Here is a 24,124-nt window from a genome sequence, read left to right as displayed (position 1 = left end):
ATAATTGCATTCATTAAGATTCCGACTGGCTGATACCTTCGAACGTGCATCCACGTGTCGATTTTATTGAAAAAGTACTCAAAAAAATGAAATATGATAGAGTTTGATTTGTCTGATAGTTCTAGTGTTATGAAACTGACTTTCTGAAACTTCTCTGTAGAAACTTCAAGATGCGTCTATTGTAACCTTTGCACTCGAGAGGCTCACACCGTTTGATTTCGTCTAGTAAAACTATAAAATTTTAATATACCTCGTACAACGCATCAATTTGAGAATTGGAATAAAATATTCTGCCTCGTCGAAGAATATAAAATATTTCTAGTAAGACTTCCGAGTGCAAAGGGTTGACTCATTCAATTTGCATATTAAAATGAATTTCTTTAACAACCAGAGAAGCATCGGTTATTTTAATAATCACGAGAAGACACCTGGAATGGGTGATTCCGATCCGTTCGGTAGTTCTAGCGTTAATGACCCCGGATTGTCGGCGACGCTTAAAGAGCTCGTTACGAAGAACAACAACGCGATGTTATGATTTTCGAGAAAGAATCGTTTATACTGGCCCTGAATCCAGTCAGCGTTTCCGTAGCACGGTTAGAGAGCGAGTGAAGGTGGGGGAGGCGCGTTTTCCTCCCGGGAGGCATTTTTGGTCAGCGTTGTAACAGACCATCAGCGCCGGCATCCCCTCTTTGCCAGGATCCAAATATATCCCGGAACCTGTGCGCCTCGCAGACCAAACTCCCCCAAAAAGGAATAAGTCCGTAAGCTTCTTGGAATACCTAGACCATTACACGCCGGCGAACTCGAAATAACCGGCGGCCCGGTCCTTGCTCTACATTTTTACGCCGGCCATCGCTAAATTAGCCGCCCTCGCGTTTCTCTTCCTCCTTTTTCCCGTCTCGCACGCGCGGCCCCTCTTCGCTCGCTATTCGATAATCGCTTGAAAAGGAATCGCTCGGTATCGACACTCTTTTATAAGAAAGCGAATATCATCGCATCGAAGACTATCGACTAATATAATTATATTAACTCTGACAGGCTGCACGGTTTCCACTAACGCGGGAATTCGGCTCATATCTCGCTGCAAATTAAATATGTACGTAAACGTGCGGATCCAGCGACGACCTCGCCAGAACCGGAATCGCAGAAAACCTTTTATTCCCTTTGCTTCGCTGATTAAGGAGTTTATTAAATTAAGAATAAAATAAAACGCTCGCGATCCCACGCGAACCTTTCTCTCTCTCTCTCCCCTGATCGTGTTTTACGCATTCGCATACACTATAAATGCTTCTGTTACCCCCCCTCTCTCTGGCTCTTGCAGCTCTTGCACGAAGTTTCTCCACGTCCGGATAATCATGGTGGATTCGTTCAAGGCTTTCTATTACTTAAGAAAAAAGAAAAAAAAAAAGAAACAGAAAAAAAATGATTGTAGACGCGTTACGTAATAACGTTAATATTATCTTTCTATTATTATTAGTATAGGGTGACGTTGGAAACGACACGGTACGTGACACTAACAGAAAATTACTATTTACAACAGGGTACGGCCGAGGGAGTCTCTAAACGTCCCGATCGGACGCATCGAGCACTGGAATGCTTCACAAGATAAGCTAGCATTCCAGTCGGTCCGACCTCGAACGCTCTCCTCGATGAATATTCTATTCAGTAGTGTTATCTCGGTCTCTTAAATTCGCCTAACATAAATATAAATACATATATATGTATATATGTATATATGTTTATATATATATATATAAATATATATACACATATATACATATATGTATATATATATCTACATGTACGTGTATGTATGTACAATCTTAAACGCGAACGATCGAGTTGCGATTGTTCGGTTACAATATTTCTATACTTTCTTCCCTCTCTTTCGCGTCTCACCTCCATCATTTACACAAGCGCACCATCTTTCTCTCCGTCTCAGATATACTTGCTCGCTCGCATACGCTCTCCCTCTCTCGAACTTTCATCGCGCGATCTAGAAGACGCCGCGCGAGCGTCACTGCCGTTCAACGCGACGCGGAACACAGAATCCTCTCCCCTTGCTTCTTACAATATATACACAACAAGATCCTGGGGCCTCCTCGCTTCCTCGATCGCCCGATCCTAGTTCCCCGCGAGAACCGTCGAAGCCGCGGGGTCGCGACCGTTCGTGTTTCGTTCCGGTTTTCGCTCGTTGCTCGAAGATACTTGTCCCTCACAGAGGCACGAGTGCACGTGTGTCCGAGACCGTTCTCGATTGGTTTCTAACCCGTCGCTTCGATTCGCGAGCAGACTCCCGTGCGACGCCGCTGCGCGTCGTGATCCGTTTCGCCTATGACAGCGAGACACACCGATTACGGGGCATCGCGCAAGAATCGTGTTACATGAAAAAGTAGTCGTCGCGATGATACATCTCGAGCGCGCAGGAACTTGCGTTACACGGGAGTCTGCTGTACAACGTTTCCGTTCGTCTTCATTCTTCGCGCGTTCGTTTGCACCCCTCCGCCCGCCTCCCGCTCCCATTACAATCATCCGCCTACACGCATCGTCGCAATCGCCTAACGCATTCGATTGCTCCCGGAGAGCAACGAAGGATGACGCGCTCTCGACGGGGGGTAGCTAATACTTGGTGGTCGTCGGAGCCTCCGTACTATGATCTCTAATTCCGTTAAGCCGTTCCTCTCCGAGAATTGCCCTAAAGTTTCGTTTCCCGCCCGAGATCCTCGACGGAGTCCCAGAGTCCGCGCAGCTGAGCAAGAGAAGGAACGAGAGGAAGGCAGCCAGGACTGACAGAACGCCGGCCAGTGGCCCGGTTACGCTCCCTAGACTTTCACGCCGACCACGTTCTGCCTGAGCCTCGCGATCGCCGGCAGGTAATTGGCCGCGACGGTGTCCTCGTCGTCGCTGCTGTCGGAGTCCGACTCGGGAAGCGGCTCCGGCGTCGCGCCCAGCCGCACTAGTTCCCTGGCTAGTTGGCTGTCCAGGCACAGGGCTATCTGGTAGGCGGTGATGCCGGCGTAGGTCTGCGTGTCCAGGCAGGGCCTGCACTCTTGGAGCAGGAACGCGACCACGGACCTGCAGCCGCGCTCCACGGCGAGGTGCAGCGCCGTCTTCCCGGCCAACGCCTCCCTGGCTTCGAGGTCAGCTCCCAAACGCAGCAGGAGACGCACCAGCTCTACCTGGCCCGATGAGGCTGCTATGTGTAGGCACATCTCACCTGGAAAGGGAAACGATCACGAACGTTAGAACGGGAGAACATTCGAATCGGAAGCTTAAGTTTCTATGGTGACGATCGGTTCGGAAAGGGAACGAGGAAGAGGGAATTTGGCAACTAGGGCAGCGACGAGCACTGGAATCTCTACGTTTTAACTCTGGAATTTCTTCGATAAGACATTCTTCTTATTTCGTCGTTCGTTGCACGGCGAATCGTTGAGAAGGAAATTGCAAGCATTCGCGATTTCCGTAATAGCAAACGCTATTTCATCAGCATTCGTGCAGCGGACGCAACGCTAAGCATATAAATTCCAAGCTGAGGTTCAAGACACAACAGTGAATCTACCGTCCACTCATCAGCCGCGAGTGACATCATCAAGGGGTTAATTAGCTCGCGCATCATCTTCACGGTACTCCGAATAAAAAAGAAACTAAGAACGAATCGGAATCCTCGGACGGTCCAATCACCGTTGGCAGTCGCGTCGATCGAGTCCGGAGGTTAATCAGCTAGAGTATCATCCTCGCGGCGCAATAAATGGAAGAAAGTGAAGCGGGAAGGAGAAAAAGGAAACAAACATCGCGACACGCGGATGAACTCGGCACCGAGGCTCGGGAGCATTCTTAAAACGTTGCTAATGGCGCCGTCGAAATTAGAAGGCTAGGCTCGCATTGTGACCGCTCGGAACGTATTTAGACGGGATTTCTATTTCTTAATCGAACGAAGTTGACAGGGGAGGGGGGGCCATGGCGGACGCGCACTTCAGAATGATGCGACCGAGTCACATGCTTCTAGAAGATATACATAGAACTAGGAAGACGCGGTGAATCATTGTCGTCGGAGGTTTGGCCGTCGTCCCACGGTCCAAACTAGGTTCGTACCGATCAAAGGCGCGTACCGCCTAAAATTAACCAACCCCTTGTTACCGGCGGCCAGCGGCCGCGGTGGCGGCGGACCGCGTGCCGTCCGCGGAATTTAATCGGCGATCCCGATCGCGGATACCTCCGGCGAGCCTCGAACCTTAACTCTCCGAGGCGCGTAATTTTAATTTAATCCGAATATTACTCAACCAACCGAATTCTCAAAGATCTCAACGCGAAGACCTTGGTACACGTAACTTTGAACCACGCGTTCCAGGGTCGGCGGTGCAAACAGGTTCGAAAGGGAAAAACCGACGCCTCGAATCGCATTAAAACCTAAAAACGTTTCCACCGCGTGAAATCTCTGCTCCTTCGTTCGCCCGGAAAGGGGACTCATCGGCGACATTCGTCGGCGCGGTCACAATGCCACGCGTCCGCGTGTCACGCGGAATTTCCCGGCGCGATATCGACGGATTAGCAATTGAAATATTCCGGCTGTCCCGGTGAACGACATCGCGAATAATCCTCCATCTCCCTCTCTCCCCCCCCCCCCCTCTCTCTCTCGCTTCCTCTCTGCGCCAGCGGGGCTAATGGAATTCCGAGTTCGAAAGCGGAGGGAAAAGAAGGTCGACGCGCCGCGAATAAAACGCGGGCCCAGCCGAGGGGTGAAAGCGGGACGGCGCGCCACCGACTTCCACGCCGCTGTGGGGTTTCCCGAGAGCCGGATCGAGCCGAGAATATCACGACACACGCAAATAGTACCGCAGGTATTTTTAAATATCAAAAACATCTGCTTTGAAAAGGGGCCTCTGTGTCTCATCGCGCGAGCCGCGCGTGTGATGTAACGCTCACGCACGCACCGACGGAGAGAGAGAAGATTCACGCGCGCACCGAGACGCGTTCAAATTCCGCCGCGCGTATTCCGAGACCGACGAGATTACCCCGGCTCTCCTCCGTCCTCGTCGCGCGGCCAGACAGAGTTTTCCTCGTCGAATTCCCTGGCGACGATTCGTCGACCCTTCGAGACCGGGAATCGATCAGACGGTCGGAGCACGGAATCTAGGAGATAAGGGTTGCGCCATCGGGTGATTTCGGATTTTTGTCAGACGATATTGAAGATAACCCCTTGCCCTATGATTCGTCAGATTCTTGATAAAGAATTTAACGAATATTCTTTCAAGTTCAAATTGAATATTGTTTATCTATTCTAATTCTCCTGATTAACGTAGGATAAGTATAGAATTTTCCTATTTTTCTAAGGAATCAGGGATAATACACACTGTTACGTAATATTAGTAACGTCTATGGGGAAGTACACTACCAATGGTTGGATAGTTATAGATATTATTATCGAAATATGTTAACGAGAATGTTACTTATGCAAAGCAGCGATTATGATTATCGTTCCGCGGACGAATGTTCCGAACGTTGGGCGTGCTAAAGGTTGCTCGTCGCAGTTACGTACGATTCTTGTTGAATCAAAGTTGATAGAACAGATCGATTTCCATCCCCCATTCACGCGGCAATTGAACGCGAGCCGCGTTTACGTCTCCTAGGCCGGGTCGATCGGGTGTACGTCACGGGTATGCACGTACTACGGTCTAATCGGTGCATTTCATCGGACACGCGAGCCCCGATGGCGTAGTTTTTGCTAGACTGGAAATAGGTGCATTGATTCTACGCGAGAGAACCGCGAACTCGATGATCGTTCGCCGGCGGAATCGACTTCCCGAGGATTTCTTCGCGCAGGAACGTCTCACAGCGAACTCAACTGACCGACCGATAGGCTAACTGTTATATAAAGCTCTATACAATCGTACGTTCTCATGGATTTTCATGAACAACACGAAATACTCGAAAAGTCTCGAGTAACGTGAAATTTTCCTAGAAACTACGTACGAGACTTTTGTCTTTCACTCGCATCTGCATACAAAGCGCGAACGATAATGGGCGTTTATTAAATCGAGATGGAAATTTCCACCGTGAGTCCCAGGTCTTTATTATAAAACAACAGATTAATCCCCGCGCTACACCGAATAATGATTCACTTCTGAATTTTTCCGCTGTTCGTTCGGAAACTAAGCTCGCAGCCTCGCGTCCCGCCGATCCGCAATGCGGATGGGTTTTGCCCGCACGTCAATCGAAACGGAACATCATAGACACTCGCCTCGCAGGACCTAATATTTCGTCATGGTCCAAAAGCGGCCGTTACGCCAGCTGCCCGCGATCTCCGCCCGATGTACGCGATTCAACGGTGCGCCGTTAACCCCGGAATGGAGAGCGCGTCGGCGGATGACGTTACGCGGGAATTCCGGAACTTCGAAAAAGAACGGGCCGCCGCCGGTTCGAGTTTTCGGCGATGGGGGCTCGCCGGATTGGGAGGATCAAAGAGGACGCCCGGACAAAGAGGGAGGAGGCGTCGGGGAAATTATGTCCGCGGGACGAAAAAGGTCGGCTCGTGGTCGCGAGCACGTTCCGCCCGGAAAGACGACCGGGAAGTTCTCTGAGCTCACTTTTCGCCGAATCGATTTCCGGAAGGGGTACGTGAACTTCTGCGCGTAACGGGATTCGGGTCGAAATGTTTGTGTTTCGGGGATCGGGGTTGAAACGGATAGAGGTTCGGAAGTCGAAACGTTTAGAAATTTTGAGCGATCGAAGCGGGAACTTTTGGATTTTCAGCGGTAGAGGCTGAAACGCATAAATTCTGAGCGATCGAAGTTGAAATGTTTAGAAATTTTGAGCGACCGAAGTTGAAACGTTTAGAAATTTTAAGCAATCAAAGCGGAAACGTTTAGATTTTCAGCTTTCGAGGTTGAAACGGTTAGATTTTGAGCGATCGAAGTTGAAACATTTAGATTTTGAGCGATAGAAATTGAAACGTTTAGAAATTTTTAGCGATCGAAGTCGAAACGTTTAGAAATTTTGAGCGATAGAAATTGAAACGTTTAGAAATTTTGAGCGATAGAAGTTGAAACGTTTAGATTTTGAGCGATCAAAATCGAAACGTTTAGATTTTGAGCGATCAAAGTCGAAACGTTTAGATTTTGAGCGATAGAAGTTGAAACGTTTATAAATTTTGAGCGATCAAAGCGGAAGCATTTAGATTTTTAGCGATCAAGGTTGAAACATTTAGATTTTGTACAACCGAAAGCTTACAAACGTCTACGCGATCAAAAAAGGAACGTTCAGATTTTGCGCAACGACCACAACGTTCAGAAGCTTTCAAGTACACGTAACGCGATGCAGAAGAAAACCGTTTCCAAAGAAAGAAGCAACCAAGCACTTCACCGAGGACGTGATTGTCTCGAAAAGTCAGTTCCCACAAAGAATTGCGACGAATGCACGTAGATCACGGTTCGGTTAATGGGATTTCCGAGCGTGCGCGAGCAAGGCCCACGGTGGATCAGTCGCGATCCACGATGAAATCACGGGAAACCCGCGCGTAATCGTGGTCACAGGATTGTTTTCCGCGCGACCGAACGGAGCTCGATCATTGTTGCTTCACGCGCGGTAAAAGATGTCAGGATTTCCCGAAGATCCGCTTGCTTGTCACGCTTCCTTCCTCGTCCGTGAAATCTATCATCCACGGTCGATGAGAATTCTCCGACATTCTACGTATACTTTGTTGTTCGCATCGAACCGCGTAAACTAAACGGTTCTGCGTATTTCGCGACTCATTGTACGGTCCAACGTTCAGAGTCTTTTGTTCGAACCGATAATGCCGCCTCGGATCCGGCGGACACACGGTTTCCGAATTGCCGAGAATAGCCGAATATGATTTACGGGTTTTCAAAGGAAACGGGAAACGGGGACGCGTCGACGAAAAAGGTCGCCGTTCCGCGCGACTATTGTTAGCGTTTCTAGAAGTCGGATCCTTTAGAGGAGCCTGACACAACGGCTCGTGTTAATTATTAACGAGGCTGAAAGTGTCGCTTTCCAGTCGAACATCCGTCAGCGAGGTATCGGTCTGTTATCCGAATAAAGTAGAAAGCGAGATCGCTTTTTGCATGATTCATTGCCGAGCGGAGGATCCTCGGGATTGCATATAAATTCCGTTTCGGCGGAACGCGAGTGGTAATGTTCTATTTTATTCGGATTTCCTGAGTCGGTTTTAATGATTCCTTTCATGGGTATGCGCGTATTCCTTGGAAATATGTGGCTCATAGTTCGGTAGGAAAAGATGTTCGCCGGAAGTCTACGTCGATGTTGAATGGTCGACGCGTTCTTTAAATAAACCTACTCAAAACCGAAAGTTTTCGACTTTCCTCGTTCGTTTCGAGGCAGATAGCAAACAATCTATGTCGACATACGAGGAAAAAGATAAGCGTTTTATTTCAACCGGCGAAATGAAAGTTGCATGACTATTCCGCAAATTGATTCTTTCGAGAATGAAAGAGTACACACTTTTCTCGTTTTCTGTGACTCGAGGATTCTACCGAAAAAACTACCTCTGCTAAAACTACCGAGCAGTGAAATTGACTTTTTGAAGTTCTTTCACAGAAACTCCAAGAGTGCGTCTATTGAGATTTTAATTGACTTCAAATTCAGTTTGCGCATTGCTAAATCAATTTCTTTAATAATTTCCCAGAGAAACATCCGTTTCCTTTTAATTTAAAAATTAACCCGTTTGGTAGTGTTAGCGTTAACTCTTTGCGGCCGAAAATCGACATTTCGGCGACATGAAATTTTGTATTTGGAAGAGAAAGTCGCGGACGAATGATTTAATTACTCAAACAGCAAGAGATCAGCGCGTAACTTTCTTTTTTTATATTAAGCAATCGATAGGTAATAGGTCCGCAAACGGTTAACCCTTTGAACTCTGTAGGCTCCAATACTCCACCAATTATAACATTAAACATTTTAACGAATCTTAAAGAAACTACCCTAAAATTATTCGATTTTCACATCCAAATTTCGTGCTACGAAGGAAAATAAAAGATCGAAGAAATGTTATAGCATTTCTAATTTTTTTTAGAAATTGAAACAAAACCATCTGGAGTCTTAAAGGTTAAACATTTCTTAGTGAGAAACTTCGGAGTGCAAAGGGTTAACGAATCACCCAGATCACAAAAAGCATGGCACACTGCGTCTGCAGTGGCTGTACATGGAAGCGACAAATTGCAACCTCGTCCGACCTAGAAATTACTCGCAGTTGATCAACAACCTGGAGTGCAAAGGGTGAAACGAATATTTATGCCACTAGGGTAGCGACCAAAGGTCACAACTCACCGTCGTAGTTCCGTTGCTCGAGATTCTGCGGCAGAGCAGGTACTTTCTTGCCGGGCAGGAGGTAGTTCCTCTCGACGGGGGTCAAGGGGTCGGTCAGGGCCTTGGCCGAGGCGAGGTCCCCGGTCGCGCAGGCCAGGTGGAGGGCCGTGTTGCCGCGGAAATTCCTCAGCGCGGGGTTCGCACCTGCGAGGATCAGCCTGCGCACTATCCTGGGCTGCCTCGTCAGCACGGCCAGGTGCAACGGGGACTGGCCGTCGTCGTTCAGTATGTTCAACAGGCAGGTGTGGGGTGCCATTCGGATCAGGCTGAACGCAGCCTCCAGGAACCCCTGGACGATCGCTATGTGCAGCTGCCTGGAAAAGGAAAACGAAACGGTCGTAGAAAAACGGTGGCCGTAACGCGCCGCGGTTTCGAAATCTTGAGAATTAAAAATATTCGGTTGCAACAAACGCAACTTGTACATCGAACGAGAAAAGCCGTTTCGGTTAGAGGGTAGCAAAGATTAAAAGTGTTTCGTTAACTTCGTCGTGTAATCGTCCTAACGATACAACGGAGCCACGCCTGCGTTTCGTTTTGGTTGATCGTGCTACTTTGGTATAAAAAGAGAGATAAGATAACAATAAAAAGAAGAAAAGAAACTATGTAGCTGCGGTATCGTAGAATTTTCTATCGTACCAGTGATATTTTTTGAACTATACCAGCATCGGAGTAAGCGCATTAATTTTCGTTATTTCCCTCTTCTTTGCGTGATAATGGCTATTAAGGGAAAACGGGCGAGACAGAAATAAATCTGTGATTGTTTCAAAGCAACTTTTTTTTACTGTAATTGGCAACAGACTCATTCGAAACATGAGAAATTCGATACGTTGTAGATGAATGTGGCCGAGAGAGTCTTCGAATGTTTTATTATATATGAACATTTTTCGTAAAATTAGGTTGTTACGATACGTATTCTTGTAACTGCATCGACCGAAACCGACATAAACGTTTGAGAGTAATGTTTATGAATTCAGTATGCGTCAAATTGACCTGTAAACCTAGTGTTAACCCCTTGGATAGAAAAATTCGATTGTACGTTTACTATTTCGACGTTAGCTGCAAAGCTCGGTCTGACGCAAGTGAATTCTAATTCGACAATTACATCTTAGTCATATATTATATAAATATGACTCAGTGTTTTGATGGTTTCGATACGCTTTCTAAGGAATACGTTGACGCAACATTCTGGGGTAGAGGGTTGAAGGTTGGAGCGACTTCCGCAGTTTTGTAACGAAGATAAACTGAATTGGAATCGATTAGAAATATTAGAGATTTTTCTTATGAAAGTCGAGAGATTTTTGAGGGAACTGAGAAGGGGTGTCCGAAATTTCAACCCCTTTGATTTTCGGTGAAGGTTATCAGTCGGAGGAAGAGGATTCGGTTTACAGAGGCGTAGATCGAGATCGAACAATGGACGATTAGAATACGCGTCCCGACTGCATCGATCGGAGTCGACGCAAACCGAATAATGTTTATGAAACGCGACATGCGTCAAACCGACGTCGTGAGCCGATCGTTGGAAAAAAGCTGAATAATATCGCCGCTTGTTTGCATCTGGCATAGGGTTAACGAGAGTGAAACTAGTTTACTTTCCACGATCGGGAGATGCGTAACGAGGTATCCGATCGAACGCGCGCACGTGACGCCTCGGGCTTATCATTGAAATTAATTGCACGTATTCCAGTTCCGAGAAGCATCCGATTGATCGTCGAATTGTTATTCGCGATCGAGCACGTGTTCGCGCGCGATAATTCAGCATAGCTTTCCAACGGACACGCGCAATTTTTTCCCCCGTTCCGCGCTCGGTCGTTTCCTCCGGCCGTGCAAAGGTCAACGATTCATTAATTTGCGTCAATGTAGATTAATTACGAAATCACGGCCGCGATTCATCAATTATTTCTATCGTTTATCGAACTATCTATTGAACCCGTCGCTTCTATCTCGCGCAGATTATCTGCTTGTACGAACCGAGCCGACCCTCCCACTCGTTTATCGGCGATCTAGATACGCGCCGCCCAAACGGGACGAGTTTGATCGTCGCTCGCGATCGGGTTCTGGTAAGTTTCCGTTTTCTCGCGATTCCGTTCGATCGCTGGATCGCTCGCGCGTCGCTGTTACGTCAGCGGGATACAGTGCATCCACGTGCCACGGAAACTGCGAAATCTTTATCGCGTTAATTTCATCCGGTCAACAGGTTAATGCGTTCACCGCCGCGTTCGTCGTCGATGACCGGAGCTTCTCGATTCGCTCGCAGACCGATCGCGAATATTTCGTAGCATAAGAATCGTACGAAATCGTTAATCGTGCAGTTTCTTTTACTGTCCCTAGAACAATTGATGTTCGTCGATTCGGATCTTGGAAATCAGGAATTAGGTCGACGATTAAGATATTCGTGTAATCGATTAAAGTCGACTTAGACGTTTAATCTTTGTAAAATTTAATATGTGTCGAATTAAAGCGTAAACCTAGTGTTAAGTAGATTGGGATTGTTTTCTTTTCGAATTACCCGAATCGAGCGCCTAATAGTCTAGACAAATGGCGGCGCGATAAGAAATTTCTCGGAACAAACGTTGAGATTCCGTCGTGTGTATTCCGAGGTGGAATCTAAGAATTCGAATGATCGAATTCCAATTCAACCGAGGCAATCTTGATGCATGGAAAATAGTTTACTCGGTTAATCGTGCTCCCACTATGTCTCATAATTGTTGGAAACCTTCGTTAAGAGGATTATCACTGGAACAAATGGCGGCGTTGACTGCTAGCCTTGTAATGTGTCAGACTCGTGGCGATTTTAAATATAGTTCCTCAAATACTAATGTCGTACAATTCTTCTGCGTTCAAATGGGACATTACTCTTCTTATTATCGGCTTGGGTGGATTAGGCTCTAAGCTCTAGTGTAAACTTAGGCGTAGAATGAACGTAGGATTCTTTCCGGCGAATTAGTAATAATAGGTACTAACGAGTGCACCTGCGGAACTCGACCACAGGACAATGGGTGAATATTATTTTTAATTATTCCTAATACCGTAATTCGTACAGAATGCCATTAAGTGTAATAATGATAATTCAATCCAACGACGATAATGGAATGCAATAATTCCTGTTCATTAGGAAAGGGTAATATTATCACAAAAATTAAATTCGATTGTAACAACCTCGAAGCAATAATTCCTGTTCATTACGAAATGGTAAGGAATATTATCACAAAAATTAAATTCGATTGTAACAACCTCGATGCAATAATTCAATCCAACGACGATAATGGAATGCAATAATTCCTGTTCATTACGAAATGGTAAGGAATATTATCACAAAAATTAAATTCGATTATAACAACCTCGATGCAATAATTCAATCCAACGACGATAATGGAATGCAATAATTCATTGCGAAAGGGTAATATTATTATAAAAATTAAATTCGATTATAACAACCTCGATGCAATAATTCAATCCAACGACGATAATGTAATGCAATAATTCATTACGAAAGGGTAATATTACAAAAATTAAATTCGATTATAACAACCTCGATGCAATAATTCAATCCAACAACGGTAATGTAATGCAATAATTCATTACAAAAGGGTAATATTATCACAAAAATTAAATTCAACCATGACAACCTCGATGCAATAATTCAATCCAACGACGATAATGGAGTGCAATAATTCCTGTTTATTATGAAAGAGTAAGTAATATCGCGATGCACCGAAGATTCTAGTGACGCGTTAAATCTTCGAGCCGCGGCGAGATCACGATCGGTCAACGCGCTCGTTGGAGAAACGCGTAATCACGCCGCGGCCGATTCGTATGCACGCGATCACGCACGACGATAGCCTCCCCGATCAGCGTCGCGTTCTCTATGCGCTCGTAAAAACAGTAATTGCGCGTGATAATGGTGTTTATCGTGAAATATTGCCCGCGTCGCCAACGTTCGCAACACCGATCCCGATCCCGATCTCGATCGGCGAGCCGCTCTTCCTCGCGGACGTTAATTTATGCGATTACCGCGGACTTTATGCGCTTCCAGCAGGTGTAACTATGCAAAACGCGGCGCAATAAAAATTTTCATTCAAATTTAACGGTGCCTCTCACTTTTTTCCTCCCTTTCTTTCCCTCGTAACCATATTCATCGGGTTTATTAATAGACCGCGCGTGATCGTGCAAACCTGTATCTCTATAATCTGCAAAAAACTTGAATCGCGTGTCCCTTCGTGAACCTTCCTGTATCGAACGAGCTTGACGTTCGATTTTTTCCGATAACTTCGTCGTTCCAATGTCCATTTATTTTAAGGAATGTTGCTATAATTGTTATTCGATTTTCTTTCATATTTTACTATAATCATAATATTACTTATGATTACTATATTGATAGTAACGATAATTATTATAATTAGACACAAAAGTACCATTTCAGTGGTTCCAAATATTCTGGTATAATTAATTGAAGTGCCAAATTGAACTGTAATTAAACTAGAACTACCAATCAATTAAACTTTACAAATTTCTTTCTAAAAACCACAAGCGTACGTTTATTGAGATTTTAATTGAATTGCATTTCACTTTGCTATTACCGAATTAGTTCCATTATTAATTTCTCATGGAATTTCTCATCTTATTACCTTTTTAATAATTATAAAGAAAACCAGAAATAAGTGGCTGACCTATTTGGTAATTCTAGTGTTAAATGCATTGATAGAAATTGATGTTATAAAATTAAAAAAACGAAGAGCACATCAGAAGACAATAGGAGAAATTTCTCTCCCTTTCGGAGACTCGGATTAAGGGAGATTAGGGAGGATTAAGACGATTAGGAACCACAGTTTCCTACACACTCATCGGTACGAGGAAAACCACGTCCGACGAGCGTAAGTCATTGAGTCATTGTTTCTCCGCGGGTCACGAGGAATTACGTCCATTCAATGGCTCGCTATTGTTATCCTAGTTTCGATCGATACGCGAGGACACGCGCTGGACGACGGTTCGAAGCCGCGCGGGCTACAGGTTGCAACGCCACTGCGCATGCACCGCGCTCGGATGAATTGCTTCGAACGACGACGACGACGATTCTACGAATGATGAATGACGATAAATCAACGTGTCCACCGTGATAATTGCGGGCACTAGATTCGCGGCGCGACACGTGGCAGGAGGAAAACAAAAATGCTATCGGCGATGATTCACTTAACGAGACTACATAATGAGGCGTAATTGACTTAGAAAGAGATACGCAACGTTAATTGACTCTGTGATAATTCAATCGCGTGATAAAATACATCGCATCCATGGGAACGTTCGGTTACGTCAAACTTCCCGCCTAAACTCGTGAACCGTTAAGGAGCACCCGCAAAGTTCATTCGAATTACCCGCCTTATTCAAACAGGTGTTACGCGAGAACTGCGTTCTAAATACGCGGTTCGCGTAGAACGATTTATAGACTGCGATCAACCGATCGTCGCGGCTGGTTCTCGGCCGATTCAAATGAATCGATTCATCGTCGGTGACATGCCCTTCGAGTCACTCGAAAAAGTATAAATAGTCTTGGATGATTGGACGGGTCACGTGGCCGCGGAAAACAAACAGCATAGTAGTCTAGATGACAAAGTCGTAAACGTAAACATGTCACAGCGATGAGTACTACTGTAGGCATCTCTGTCAAGCGGTGTTCACCGTCTAAATATTCCTGGTTTACATTTAGCAACGAAGTGCCATGACAATCCTATCCTATCCCTACTCGAATAAATTCTAAGCGGATCACGCAAATTCTTTTTACGGTGCGGTTACTAAGAACACTCTCATTGCTCCAGGAATACCAACGGCGCAGCTGCTCCGTCGTTATCGAGCATAACCCTCGTTAAGGTCACCAGAGATCACGTCAAAACGGGCCTTATCAGATGCTGCCCGAGCATCGAGTACCGAGAATCGAAACCGAGCAATGAATTCAACCCTTCGACGACTAGCCTTGAATATTATTCCGCAAGCTATTGTAATTCGAATGTTATCTCGAAGAAAAATTCCAGCGCGCGATAGGACGATAAATAGAATTCGAATAAGAGAGGTTAAGTCATAGCAGAGAACGTTACTCACGTATCGCCGTCGTCATCCTGCGTGTAATAGAGCTGCCAGGGTTCCTCGTTGAACGACTTCTCGATCTCTCGTTGGGGTTCACGGTGTCGTAACGTCTCGACCTCTCGCTGGTGCCCGATCTTGTCAGCGGTGACGGGCGCGAGCTCGACGGTGGGCTCGGTTTGAACTTTACCACTGGCCAAGGGATTCAGAGTAACCTGCTTCAACGTCAGCTGACTGAGGCTCTCGCTGAGCCCGAGGTCCACGCCGCTGTCCGCCCTCATTGGTTCCGGTGCCACGGGTGCGGTTGCAGCAACATCCAACGATTCCTGCTCGCAGATCTCCGAGCTGATCTGAAGATTCCCGCCCGACAGGAATCCTGAGTCGGTATGCCCTTTCTCGTCGCGTTTGTTCTCGCTACACTCTGCAACATTTCTCTCGCTCGACGGATGCCACATTTTCGAATCGATCGTCGCTTTCGATCGGTTAGGTTAGATCGGCCTTAAGCTCTCTCCCCTATTCGGGCAGATGGAATACTAAGATACACAATGGTCCGCGGAAAAATAACCCCGTTTTCTCTCTCTCTCTCTCTCTCTTTTTCTCTGTTGATATCACGCGCGGTGTCCACGGGAGTAAACGGAGAATCGGACCGAGATTCCACGTCTAATACAATTCGTTCCGTTCGAGTGACTTTCGTTCGTTCGCGAGCGACGCCACTGTTACGTTTACTCGGGAGCTCGATCGGTTCGATCGTCGTTCCTCGTTCACGCGAGCACAGCTGTGGCTATTCTTCTACGTGCGTTCGTTTCTTCGTTATTCGTCGTCGCATTCTCGTTTTCGGTTTGTTTGCGGCTCGCAGTTGTTTGTCTCTCAAGGTGTTGTGTTTACGCGCAGTGTGTGTGTAATAGTGTACCAGCAATCAGTCCCGGCAAGGCTCACTCCGTTCCACTGGATCTCGCGTTCATGGGGACGAACCGTTCTTCCCCCGTCGCGTGTTTAGATGGAAGCCCAAACGGAACTTTCGCGGAAGTGAGAGTCGACGTGTGTAGCGCCGATGGTACAGAAGACGCGGAGTGTTGGGAAAAGTGTTCGAGAGACAGGTGTATGGAGATATGTTGCTCGGTTAATTAATGTGCACGCGTGTGTGTAGGTGTGTATATTATGTGGATTTTTCTGTGTGAATGTGTGTGCGTGTCTATTGTCCGAGAACGTCGATACTCGGCGCGCTGTCTGAAACGAACTGACCGTGTAGCGTTCGCCGACGCGCGGAATAACCTTCCACGATGGCCGCGGACGTACGGTGGCGCCCCTGGCGGCATGCAGCGGCACGCGTGCCACGAAACCGCCAGGGTAGGGGGTGGGAAAACCCATCGTTCTCTGGCAGGGCCAGCAGCTGCACGTACACAGCGTGTACTCGATTTAACTTGACATTCTTCAGATAACCAGTTTAGAAAAAGAAAGCCGGATCGGAAAGCCCGTTCGAATTTCCTGCGAATATTTCACGGGCTCGGTGTCATGGGGCATACGGGGCAATATTTCGGGCGCGACGAGAAACCGCGTGTGTGTTGACGTCGATGTTGCGAAGTAAACACACTTCGAAATGTAGTCCTTGATTACGACACGCGATCGCGGGGATAAACGAGGGGAAATTGACGGAAAATGATTTATCTATGAAACATTCGTTGCCGACGCACGCGGCCGGCGAAGGTTGCGAGAGATTATTAGTCCGCTGTGGACATTCATGTAAATCCAGATTTTTTCACGATCCATCGTAGAGTAACGTGACAGGGCAGCATTATGGGCTTCGTAGGCCAGCGGCTCTCAACTGGATTGTACGGAAGGTCGTTTGGAGGTTTAACCCTTTGCATAGTTGGCTCGAGTTATTGGATTGTTTCATACGGTAGCTATGAAATTTCTATAGAAATTGTCTATTTGTCTATTAATCTCTATAAGAATTGTAACAATAGATTGTTTTCGGTATTTTTAATATTTCATTATATTCAAATGAAGCTATTTATTTTCAAGATCATTTCGAATGTTCGATGCTTTTAAGATATCAATGATTGCGAGATAAAACAATTGAAATTTTGACCGATACGGTAGTTCTGGTGTTAACATAGTATTGAATCGTTTGATTGAATTGTTATTATTATTGCACAATGATCTAGCTGAATATCATTAGGTAGTATAATTTTCTGAGTTTCACAAAGTATCGTCTTCATCTCATCGGAAAATATTGAAATATTTCCAGTGCAAAACTTCCGGTGCAAAAGGTTAATTTTCAAGAAAATTGACCTGTCTTCCTCATGTCACCTACCTAGTTACACTTTTCAAAAATTCAATAATTATTATAATAGAAACACAAGAATCTTTGAAACGTTGAGATAGCCAAGGGAAGTTGAGAAACACTGTTCCAGACGTTACGTGTTCAAACCACCCCTGCTCTATACCTGAAAATTACCCTAGCAACCTCTTCCACGTTAATCCTATTTTCCGAATTGAATTACCCAATCTTCGAATCCCTAACTACCACAACCCTCATTACGAGAAGAATGCATCGTAAATAATGCGACAATGTACTGTTTGAACCCAACACCATAACCCAACTCGAATAATATTCCCAAGAACCGAATCCACCTTGCAAAATGGAATCTTAACCCTTTGCGGTCCGAAGTTTTTCACTAGAAATATTTCAACATTTTCTGACGAGATGAAGACGATATTTCGTAAAACCAACGAGAAATTCACGTGAATTGACGGACAAATTTTACGTGAATATTTCTCAGATTATATGAAGTATAATTAAATATCAAACTTTATAGCTCACTGTAGGAAACCAAGTGGTGACTGAGAGTCACCTCCCGAGTGCAAAGGGTTAATTGATCTACGATTCATTTCGCGTGTTGCTAAATTAATCTCTTTACCCTTCTACCTTGTGCAACGTGAAGTATAAATATTTTGTCAAATATTGCCGCTTAGTTTTAATCTCTCCTCAAATCAGCCTATTATTAACCCTTCGCGAACGAAGATCCCTTGATTATTATTATTTATTATAATGCAAAGGATTAATGACGCTCTATTTATTCAAGAATATTCGGGACTCATTGAAACGTTACCTTTAATGGTACAATTGTGAAACAAATAAATATAGAAAAAATTGTTAAAGGTAGAGGTTGCAATAAAATAGAGTCGAGTCTGACTTAAGGGTTAAAACAGAGCATACATTTATGTCTTACGTTCGTCGGTTCGAATCTCTCCGGTGCACAATGGGAAAGCGTCGCGATTCCTCAGCGATGCGGTCGGTTTCTATGCGAACACGCGGATTTCACCGTTCCACTTTCTTTTCGGGCGGGCTAATCTCACGGGGACGCGAACTCACCGGAAATTCCGTCGGCATTTCCGATATCTCAAACACGTACGGCGATATCTTTGTAAATATCGATTGGTTTTGCCGGGTTACATTACCGAGAAAATCCATCCGACGGTCGTCGCGTCCATGCGGAGCGGAGGCGGACGATTGTTTTCGGCCTGTTCATCTTGTGAATGCGGTTTTCCCCAAATGATGGTTACTGACACCCGTTCGTGGGACAAAGGACGCTTATATACCTGTGTTATCGTTGCACAAACGGGTCCGGCACGACGCGCCGATAATAACGGGCCATTGTCGCAACATGTGCTCTCCTATAATCCAACTGGCGGTTGCGTCGTTATAGGAATTGTAAACGTCGCCGACCGATTAGTCATGAGAAGTCGGGTAAACCTAATGCGAACGATGCCAGGGCTGCGAAAACATTTCTACGCGATTCGCTTAACGTTAGATTTACGGGTCAATTATACTCGTAATGAGCTTAAGCATTATTTGGTAAGTGGGTCGATTTTTGTTAACACTAGGTTTACGGGTATTTATTGTACAGTTTATTCTATTGTTCCTGGGGAAGTTGATATTCGTTCATTTAGATTTTGGAAATTGTAGATGTAGAAGTCAATCAGGATTTATATTCGTGTAATTGGATCAACGAAAACCGATTATAACATTTACCGAATAATGTTTGTAAAATTCAATCTGAAGTACACTAGAAGTACCGAGCCTTTGATACGATTAATATGTAATTCGTATAGAAATTGTAACGATAGACTATTGTCAGTTTTTTTAGACATTCGTTATAGTATTCAAATGAAGTTATTTATTTTCAAGGTCATTTCAATTATTGAATGCTTTCAAGATATTAATCATTGCGGAAGAAAATGATCAAAACCAGTCATTTTGTACGGTAGTTCTAGTGTTAACGCAGTTATGCAGATGTGGATCCTAATTGTCTACTCATCACTAACAATTTTTCTAAGGACAATAGAGCATACTGTACAGTAAATCTTAGTAAATCTAGTGTTATCACTAGACCGAATCAAGTTGACTTCAAAGTTTCTCCATAGAAACGCCAAGCATCCATCGAGACTTCGATTACCAAAACTTAGTTCGTATTACTGAAACAATTTCTTAGAAATTCCTAAGAGAAGAATCTATTGGTTTTTCAATAATTGTAAAAGAATTTAAAATCGGGTCATTTTGACCCATTCAGTAGGTTCAGTTAATCCCGCGCCCCAGACTTCGAGGAATTATATAATTTTACCGTCAATTACGCCGTCACCTCTTCCCCGTAATTGTTGAACATTTTCCAAGCCACCAGGAGAGGATTACGTGATCCACGAGATAATCAAAATGTTACAGTTGTTGCTTACGAGTCAAAATCTTGAGTCTTAGATCATCTGACCTGTTCCCGGTACGGTTAACGGTCCGCACTCGACGATTTTCCTCATTCGTCATTTCGTTACACAAAATTGAATATTGAATTTTTAACGTTACAATTCCGCCGCGTTCAATCAAATGGTAACCGACGGTCTCTCGAGTGCAACGGGTTAAAGTTCATCGAAGCAAGAGTAAAGTAAATATCGAGGAGCTTAAGTGTTATCGTTGAAAACAGGCCCAGATACGATTTTCTGAAGACGACGGAGTAAAGAACGCACAGTTCTCGCGTTTGTTCCGCGGACTCGCCTCTCGTCGGTTCTCTTATTATTCCCGTTCTACAATTATTACCGATTATGCATGTATCCGTATTATTCGTTTACCCGGAAAAGAGAAACGAGTCGCGGATTGCGGTTACGCCGTTCCCAGCGTGGCTTTCGGACGAAAGAGCAGAAGGGGAAAACAAAAGAATGGCAAGGACGCGAAGAAATTTAGCTGATTAGCTTCCCACGGGGAGACGTTTAAGCTATCTGGGGAAAACCTGAGATAAGCCCTGGAAATGTATTATCTCTGCATCGTTTATAAGAATCAATCCGCCGGTAGATATACCGAGGCATTATCAGCGATTTTGTTGCAGCACCTTGCGTTACATACTTTTCGACCGTTGAACCTGCACCTCCGGAGGTGCCGTGCTCGCCCGGGGACAGCCGCGGTACCCGCTCGAGGTTAAAAGGATAAATCCCGTGACCGCAGAATATTTATTCGTTAATTACCTATTGTCCACCATCCGCTTTCGAAAACAATCGGCAAATATGGCGCCAATTACATTAATACGCTCCATGGAAATTTACCTCGTATTTCGCTTATGGACTCTATTACTTAAATCAAATATCAACACTTAGGAAATTGCCTGAAATAATAACTACAACCTGCATTATCTTCGATTGAACTCGTTCGATTGATCTGGTTAAAAGCTTTGCTTCGTAAAAACAACCGTATTTGATGAATTGCAAATAATCCCACTTCAAGACTTATTAAACCAGAAGATAAACAGATCCCCATTCGGTTGGCTAAGTGTTGTTATATTCAAGTTTTGGTAATTTTCATGTTTGTTTTGGTACTTTGTAATACCATTATTCTTGACCATACATCCCTTAACACTAGAACTACCAGTCATTCTGACTGGTTTCGATTTTGTTTAGCAATTATTGATATCGAAGCATTGAATATTCGAACTGATTTTGAAAATAGTTCCATTTGAGTACTATGAATGCCTGAAGAAACTGAAAATAATCTATTACAATTTTTATAGGAATTGCATATTAATCGTAAATGCCCGGTAGTTCTAAAAATATTTCCCTACAAAAATTCGCGTGTACCATACGTGGTACACGTGGCACAAAACGTGCAATGGTACAAGAAACTCGATTGCGATTTCGTTGGAAATCACCAGGACAAAGTCTCGGTGACCGCTTCGCCTCCAAGGCTTCCACGGGAGTCACGTAACGGGGAAAAGGTTTTCGATGAACGCGTGATTTTATCGAAAAATATTTTCCTACTGTTTTATTGATCGTTTGTTTTCTCTCGATCATTTTTTGTCTCGCCGTGCAGTCCCAGATATCGAGGATACTCCGTAGCTCACGAGATCTGGGAAAGTACGGTGACTCAATGGCGAGAAGGTATCGTTCGCACGGGTGTATCTTCGTCGGAGATACTGCAAAAGTGTCCCTGAACTCCGTTACACTTAAGGCGCGGGTTAATAAGAACGCTCGTTCCGTTGCTAGCACGATAAAAGTTGCCGTTGCCGATTCCGACAAACCGAAAACGAAAGACAACGCACGGCAAGGATAATGGGAGAGGAGAATTACGCAATCCTGATAACATCTTCGGACGGTTGGACTTTTCGCCTCGACTGTGTGCCGCGGCCGCTCGCATAATTAACGTAACAAGACCGGCGTAAACTTCCGGTGATCCCCAAATCTAAGATCGATTAACGATCCACCGAGGAGTTAGGCGTAATCGAACAATCACGGACGGTCAGAGATACGTGCGTTTATCGAAAGGATTTAAAATCTCCGATCGGACCGCGCATAACAGCTTAATCGACGAGTGGGGATTAATGTTTATTTTAAGAAAAAAGACCGCGTGATTTTCCTTATCGCCGCGAATATTGTTCGGAGATTTATGTTTAACGAAAACTAAAAAATAGGTCACTTAGCGAACGAACGCGCTTACCTGATAAGCGGAGACGACTTTGCGACTACGATCGACATGCTGCGTAACGGATCGACTGATGTTATTGGTGGAAATTGTTGTTTTTGTTGTTCGACTGGAAGGAAAAACTTTGAGCATACCGTTGCTTCATACGCGAAGATTATATGTCGGACACGAGAGTTGCACCGCAGGGGAATAAACAAACCACACTATCGTCGAGCAAAACGCGGTGTAGCATGCGCGGACCGACTTCGAACTGTTTGCAGTCAACCATGCGCTGGCGGATGGAATTTAAGTTTCTCGGGGAAATTCCTAATGTAACCGTGTATACACATGCGGGTTGAGAAATTTTTAAATGTGGTTTTGGATAAGAGTCGAATGTTCAACGCAATTTCTTGAGTTTGGCGGGTACTGGGAATTTCAGGTGGATATTTTGGGTAATTGTGTTCTTTGAAAGAACTTCCTCTTCACCTTTCCAAACACCTCCCTTTAATTTAAGGATTACTTGATGTATGCTTTTAAAAAGAACTATTGAGAGAAGAACAGAAATATACATTAAATGTTTATTTTTATAAGATAAAAAAGAAATATATTATGTGCTGTTATGCTCGAGTATACCTTGTCTTATGAGTGGCTCACACACAGCTCTTGGTAATAAATGATACGTATTTTTCTTTAATAATATAACTTGGCCATCATCCAGCTCCAGCTTTCCAAAATCTACTACACATTTCACCTGGAATTGCAGAGTTGAAGAATTATTGCATGTTGGAATGTTATGGATGATAACCATTGACATTCGATATATTCACCTCCACATAAGGGGTTTTTGGGGGTAACATATTTGTTGTCAAATTAAATCCTTGATCTTCACCCAATGACCTCATATATGTAGCTAAAGATTTGTTGTATGATTGATACCATTGAGCCTCACCATTCAACAGATTGGAACTTATTTCTGGGGGTAAAATGCTTCCTAATTCCCAACGTAATTCTCTTAACTTTCTCATTCTGTTATATAGGTATGCCAAAACGCATCTTTTGTTTCTGTTCAAAGCAATATGCCTAAGTTGAATCGATGGTAGTAAAGTCACATTGTCCTCATTTTGAATGGCCATACTAAAAGTAATATACATATATTATATTTCTGAAGCAATAAATTTTTTGATGAGTAAATATAATCGTGTACCAACCTATCAGACATGTTTGCATCATATAGAGAATGCATTTCTTCCAAAACTTCTTTAACTACTGCTTCCTACAAAATGTTTACCTTCAATTATCAATAACATCATTGTTGTAACTAATTTTATAGAATGTTATGCAACTTACATTGAACGGTTCAATATCCGTACATGAATCTAATTCCGATATAAGCTTAAAAGCCTTTCTTCCAAACATTTTTGGTAATAATATACAATACAATAATACATACAATAACACAAAAATATTTGGCGGCACCCGTCTATGTTATATCGCCTAACGTGTCGTTTGTTGCGATTAATATAAACCTATTAAAACATTAGTTTATTATTCAATGTTCACATAGTAAAAAATCCATCGAGTGCGACAATTAAAAAATTTGAAGTTATTTGTTTGTCCGAAGAAGTCCACATGATCTACAGTAGTGACATCTGCAAAATTATTTCTTCCAGCGACATCTGGAAACTTAGATAAAGTTAAAGTGGGGTAGAAACACTATTAGGTTATAGTTCAACAATGAGTATCGTGTGAATACGTAACAAACAAACTTTGTTTACA

General features: G+C 44.3%; 2 protein-coding genes across 4 annotated transcripts; both read right to left on the bottom strand.

Moving 5' to 3' along the window:
• Positions 1-19: 19 nt before the first annotated feature.
• On the bottom strand, positions 20-15,866 carry cact (NF-kappa-B inhibitor cactus). The gene is made up of 3 exons (XM_031989713.2): positions 15,430-15,866; positions 9,301-9,653; positions 20-3,217 (listed from the first exon to the last, which is right to left on the bottom strand). The coding sequence occupies exons 1-3, from the start codon at positions 15,864-15,866 to the stop codon at positions 2,823-2,825; spliced, it is 1,185 nt and encodes a 394-aa protein (XP_031845573.2). The 3' UTR covers positions 20-2,822.
• A 959-nt stretch (positions 15,867-16,825) lies between these two features.
• On the bottom strand, positions 16,826-24,081 carry LOC116432605 (DNA replication complex GINS protein PSF1). Of its 3 annotated transcripts, none has more exons than XM_031989720.2 (5): positions 23,696-24,081; positions 23,557-23,636; positions 23,176-23,482; positions 22,982-23,099; positions 16,826-22,891 (listed from the first exon to the last, which is right to left on the bottom strand). In XM_031989720.2, exons 2-5 carry the CDS (start codon positions 23,589-23,591, stop codon positions 22,746-22,748), a joined length of 606 nt encoding a protein of 201 aa, XP_031845580.1. In that variant the 5' UTR covers positions 23,592-23,636; positions 23,696-24,081; the 3' UTR covers positions 16,826-22,745. The 3 variants fall into 3 exon arrangements, with proteins under 3 accessions (XP_031845580.1, XP_031845579.1, XP_031845581.1); XM_031989719.2 differs by having other exon boundaries at positions 23,557-23,621; XM_031989721.2 differs by having other exon boundaries at positions 22,859-23,099; positions 23,557-23,621.
• Between the last annotated feature and the right edge of the window lie 43 nt (positions 24,082-24,124).

This window comes from Nomia melanderi, chromosome 9 (genome assembly GCF_051020985.1).
Source record: "Nomia melanderi isolate GNS246 chromosome 9, iyNomMela1, whole genome shotgun sequence".
NCBI classification, from domain to species: Eukaryota; Metazoa; Arthropoda; class Insecta; order Hymenoptera; family Halictidae; genus Nomia; species Nomia melanderi.
This window is presented reverse-complemented; position numbering and strand designations above follow the sequence as displayed.

What these genes read in the sequence shown, in the direction of transcription:
- LOC116432605 (XM_031989719.2), bottom strand. Translation starts at nt 23,764, where the DNA reads ATGTTTGGAAGAAAGGCTTTTAAGCTTATATCGGAATTAGATTCATGT. An exon ending in GATGCAAACATGTCTGATAG is followed by an intron (nt 23,483 to 23,556) that starts GTTGGTACACGA and finishes TATTACTTTTAG; the next exon opens with TATGGCCATTCAAAATGAGG. An exon ending in TGAGCCACTCATAAGACAAG is followed by an intron (nt 22,892 to 22,981) that starts GTATACTCGAGC and finishes TTCTCTCAATAG; the next exon opens with TTCTTTTTAAAAGCATACAT.
- cact (XM_031989713.2), bottom strand. Translation starts at nt 15,866, where the DNA reads ATGTGGCATCCGTCGAGCGAGAGAAATGTTGCAGAGTGTAGCGAGAAC. An exon ending in CAGGATGACGACGGCGATAC is followed by an intron (nt 9,654 to 15,429) that starts GTGAGTAACGTT and finishes TTCCTTTTCCAG; the next exon opens with GCAGCTGCACATAGCGATCG. An exon ending in CGAGCAACGGAACTACGACG is followed by an intron (nt 3,218 to 9,300) that starts GTGAGTTGTGAC and finishes TTCCCTTTCCAG; the next exon opens with GTGAGATGTGCCTACACATA.